Source organism: Nymphaea colorata, unplaced genomic scaffold, assembly GCF_008831285.2.
Source record: "Nymphaea colorata isolate Beijing-Zhang1983 unplaced genomic scaffold, ASM883128v2 scaffold0214, whole genome shotgun sequence".
Classification (NCBI taxonomy): domain Eukaryota; kingdom Viridiplantae; phylum Streptophyta; class Magnoliopsida; order Nymphaeales; family Nymphaeaceae; genus Nymphaea; species Nymphaea colorata.
This window is the reverse complement of record NW_022204720.1, coordinates 24521-28851: the sequence shown is the minus strand read 5'-3', so window position 1 is coordinate 28851 and position 4331 is coordinate 24521. Positions and strand designations below refer to the sequence as shown.

General features: G+C 43.5%; 1 protein-coding gene across 1 annotated transcript; it reads right to left on the bottom strand.

Moving 5' to 3' along the window:
- Nucleotides 1-552: 552 nt before the first annotated feature.
- Nucleotides 553-2522, bottom strand: LOC116268313 (phosphatidylinositol 4-phosphate 5-kinase 1). Its single transcript, XM_031650017.1, has 3 exons — nucleotides 2440-2522; nucleotides 2123-2328; nucleotides 553-806 (listed from the first exon to the last, which is right to left on the bottom strand). The coding sequence occupies exons 1-3, from the start codon at nucleotides 2520-2522 to the stop codon at nucleotides 553-555; spliced, it is 543 nt and encodes a 180-aa protein (XP_031505877.1).
- Between the last annotated feature and the right edge of the window lie 1809 nt (nucleotides 2523-4331).

Below are 4331 nucleotides of genomic sequence, written 5' to 3'. Positions count from 1 at the left end.
AAGACCTACAGGTGAGAAGGATCAGCTGCTCAGAGAATACTTCAGAGAGATGGATGATAAGCTGGCCTCTAACAAAGTAGTCCCAACCAGTTTTTCAGGTGGATAGATAGCATCTCGAGTGCTTTTGCCGAAGACCTTATGGAGCTGTGGTGGAAAGCGCATAGATCCTGACTCAGAAGAGCAGCTATTATACAATGAGAATGTGAACCTGGCTGAGGATCGCATTTTATGCTTGGGAATTCATAAAAATGACAAAGATATTGTCTACATGCCTGACGTATACGCTCAGGTTGAGCCTATAAAGCGCATCAATGACCTGATGGGCAAAAAGAAAAGTAAATCAATGGTGGCGCCTATTCCTTTGAAAAAGTGAGAGAAGAATTTGCTGATTCCACCAGTAAACGTTCCAGTTTTTTCATCAAGTTCCAGCTCCTTTACTTAGGTTTTGTGAAGTTTTTGTCCTACTTTGCACCAGCATTGTTGGTCTTTGTCTTCGACTTCACATTTGAAATCATTCAATCATAGTTCCTCGCCTCCCTGTTCCAAAACTAGTCAAAGAAGGGCATAGGTAATGTGATATATGCCACCATCACCAACGTAATTGTCTTCATATATGCGCTCCTCATCCTGTCGATGGTCTTCTTTAGCTTGCATCTCGACTACAAAAGCAAAAAATTTGTTTATTATGCCTATCTTGTTTCCACCCTTCTTGGAGCCTTTGCCATGCTCACATTCATAGTCCTCCTGGTGCAAGTCATCCTCGGATTCGTTGGCACTGGCGATTGTAACATCTCTATTATTTAGATCTACGTCAAAGTTACTTAAGAGCAATCGAGGATATTATACCTGGTAATGGATAGACTTTAGTGAACTGTCTACGATACGCGATGGGAGGCTCAATTGTGGTGATAATGTGGCCTATCCTTCTGTACACTTTTGCTTTTGGTAAGTTCGGCATTTTGTGGGACTTCTTCGTAGGGACTATGGCTTACATTTTCTACTTCCCAACTTACTCAGTTGTTCTGCCGATATACGCCAGGTGCCACCTCGATGATATCTCATCAGCAAGTGGGCTTGGAGCGCGTTCTGGTAAGCTGAAATAGACGTGGAAGATCATAAAATTGATGGACGTTTCGAAGTATTTCTTCTGGAATGCGGTGGTAGGTGTGATCCTTATCATCCTCCACGGCTACATCCTCATCAAGTTCTTTGCCATCCTTTTCCTGCTTGTAACTTTCATCATCATCGAGCTGATCAAAATTGTCCCTGTACTTATCTATACAATCTCCTATAAATGCTCTCTCCGAAACAATCCTCTAATGCCCACTGCTGAAGAAGTAGAGCAGAACTCACTCGCTGCTTAATTCAGAATCTTTAACACTATCAAGAGGTTTTAAGAGGATTTGAGAGTAGAAATACAGTATTCTTTTGAACTGGCAGCTGAAGATTTGGAATACCAACAGCAAGCCAGAGAAGCCATGAAGGAAGGCATGAAGTAGGGCATGAAAGAGGGCAAAGAGGCGAAACCACAGGACAAGCGTACGACTAAGCAGCCGAAGAGGCTTTAGAGCATCACTCGCCAAACTCGCCAGAGCATAAAGATAATGCAGAACTTCCAGGGTGGTAAATTCGCAAACATAAGAGAGAGTTCAGCAGTGAAAGGAGGCTACTATCCCTTCCAGTTCGGAAAGCGTGATCAGCCAGGTCCTTCAGCAGTCGCCACGCAGCCGCTACCGCCTGCTCCTCTCGAAATGGTGTTGCTTCAGCAGCAGATAGGAAAGGAAGCGATTGTTAACACAGACATGAAGGCAGGAGAGCAAAAGCTGAAACAATTGTAAATATTCAGAGGCACCTTGGCTAGGCCAGTCGTCAAGTGATTTTAATACAGTCGCCCACTGCATGCATCATCAATATAGAAAGTCACATTTATCATTTAGGGATTTTCACTCAATCCACCTTATCTTTTTTCCGTTGCTCCAGATTCCAGCTTTTTATTTGCCATCCTTGCCAACAAATACACCCCTTCCATCTTGCTTTCCATTTTTCCATTGACCACGATAGCAGCGACCATCCTTCCAGACGAATTCACCATAGCCTTATTTTTTGTCATTGATATATTAACCCTCATATCTGCGTCCATCAGGCCAGAGGAAGTTTCCCTTTCCATTCATTCTATCTTTCTTCCAGAATCCCTCATATTCCTTTCCGTCACTCCAGGTCATATGGCCATATCCTTCCATCTTGTTATTGTGGAACTCTCCTTCATAGGCACTTCCATCAGCAAGAGTGAGGAGACCATGGCCTTCCTTGAGACCTATGCGAAGTTTCCTTCATATTCAGTACCATCTGACCATTTTTAATGTCCATAGCCATGCTGCTTGCTAGAAGCCCACTCACCTGTGAATGAAGCGCCATCAGAACGGAAAAATACTCCTTTACCTTCCATGCGACCGCCATTCCATTCCCTTCATATACTTCTCCATTAGCGCTAATCCTCCTTCCATCTCCTTGCGGCAAGTCATCCTGCCAGTATCCTTCATGGATGGAGCCGTCTACTTACACCTGCCTGCCACGTCCATTACGCTTTCCATCATCCCACTGTCCATGGTAAAGCTCGCCGCCTGGCAGTTGGACTGGTTATCTCTGCTGAAAGGGGAAAGTTCTGGTGAACTGGTATGGGCCTAGTTTGCATGCAGTTTGCGTACTATTTCCGGGCAATCCTCGGGGAGCTCCTGAGACTCGGGCTGGATCTGGCCATCGCTGATGAGCTGTATGTCCACGTCTGCTCTTTTATCGATGCTCTCGCAAGCTTCGCAGTTTCCCATTCAAATTATTATCACCGTTGAGCAAACAAACCCAACGACTCAGACATATGCAAAGGCATTTTGGAGCTCACCAAAAATATGAAAGGGTTTAAGCGGAAGGTTAAGTGATGATTAATAATATTTATGATGCGAGTATCCTATGGGCTTTGGGGACTGTCCCCAAGGCTCAGATATTCGTTTGGATCGTTCCCACCGAACGGAAAGCCGCCGGCGATGGGGAGGTTCGACCCGGTGGAGCATGGCCTCAGGAGCGACTTTATCCTGACCAACTTCACCAAGATGAAAGGGTGAGGATGCAAAGTACCCCAGAACAAGCTGCTCTCCTACCTCTCCAAACTGCCCAAGCCAGTCGGCATTGAAACTCCAGACGTCTCCACCATCAAGGTGCCGCCGTATACGCTGGTCTCCACCCTTGACTTCTTCTATCCGCTCGTCGAGTCGCCCTACATGTTCGGCCGCATCGCTTTCTGCAACACAGTTTCGGACCTCTACGCGATGGGCATCACCAACATCAAGGAAGTGCTCATGATCCTCGGCGTCTCGACAGATATGAGTGAGCTCTAGAAAGACGTCTCAACCACCCTCATGATCCAAGGTTTCACGGATGCCGCCCAACAAGCTGCTCGCAGATCGGATAAGGTATTTACTTTGGAAGTAAAGCCTTAAAACATAATCTTAGTCATCTATCTATGTGATCTGAATTAATATGGCCAGCTTGCAATCAGCGAAAAAGATATCATCGAGCTGAAAATCGCTTATGAAACTAAAAAGAATAAAAAACGGCGAAGTTTTGTTATCTCTGAGTCATCTTATGATGCTGCCAATAGGTAAGCAAAGGTAGTATAATATGCGGCATGTATATTTGTAATCAGAGCTAGCAACTGAAGTAGACTATTAGTTTTAATTTATAAAAAGTATCAACTGTCGTCCACTAGCGCTATAAATTCGAGAAGTTTCTAGAGATTGTAATTCTTACTTTAGCGACTAAAATCACATGAAAAACCTCTCTCCCCTCAAAAACAAATAATAAAAGGATATAAAGGTGGGAATAAGATGCAGAAAACCCGACGACTGCCAAGTTGGGCACAATTCGTCAAAAATAATAATAATACCAACATTAACACAAGAAAGCTCTCGAAAAATTGGAGCATAGGATTGAGCAAGCAGCACAGGAATTCGAAGCAAACGAAGAGATTGGCGGGCTTAAAAATGAGTAGCTTAAAATAGTAAACTAAAATGACATTCTAGCTAATTTAGGCAGTAATTTTAAAGGTTGGGCTTCCGAACCTATTAGGTTGCATCAGGCAACGAAAAATAATAAGTTTAACAGCCTCTTTAGAGATCCTTGTTTGCTGATAAAAAAAGGCAAAAAAAACTTTAAAATCTCTTCTTAGTGTTGCCTGGGTAATTAGAATTCTAAATAAAAAATATAAAAGGCTAAGGCTTTCCTGAAGTGGATCAAATTTTCAGCAGTTCATAAACAAAAAAAAAGTATTATGCCACTAG

Excerpts from the sequence above, each read along its gene's own strand:
- LOC116268313 (XM_031650017.1), bottom strand. The coding sequence starts at position 2,522 with ATGACTTGCCGCAAGGAGATGGAAGGAGGATTAGCGCTAATGGAGAAG. Across the intron at positions 2,329-2,439 it reads GAATGGCGGTCGCATGGAAG|GAAACTTCGCATAGGTCTCA; the intron begins GTAAAGGAGTAT and ends CTGAATATGAAG. Across the intron at positions 807-2,122 it reads TGATGGACGCAGATATGAGG|ATCTAAATAATAGAGATGTT; the intron begins GTTAATATATCA and ends ACTTTGACGTAG.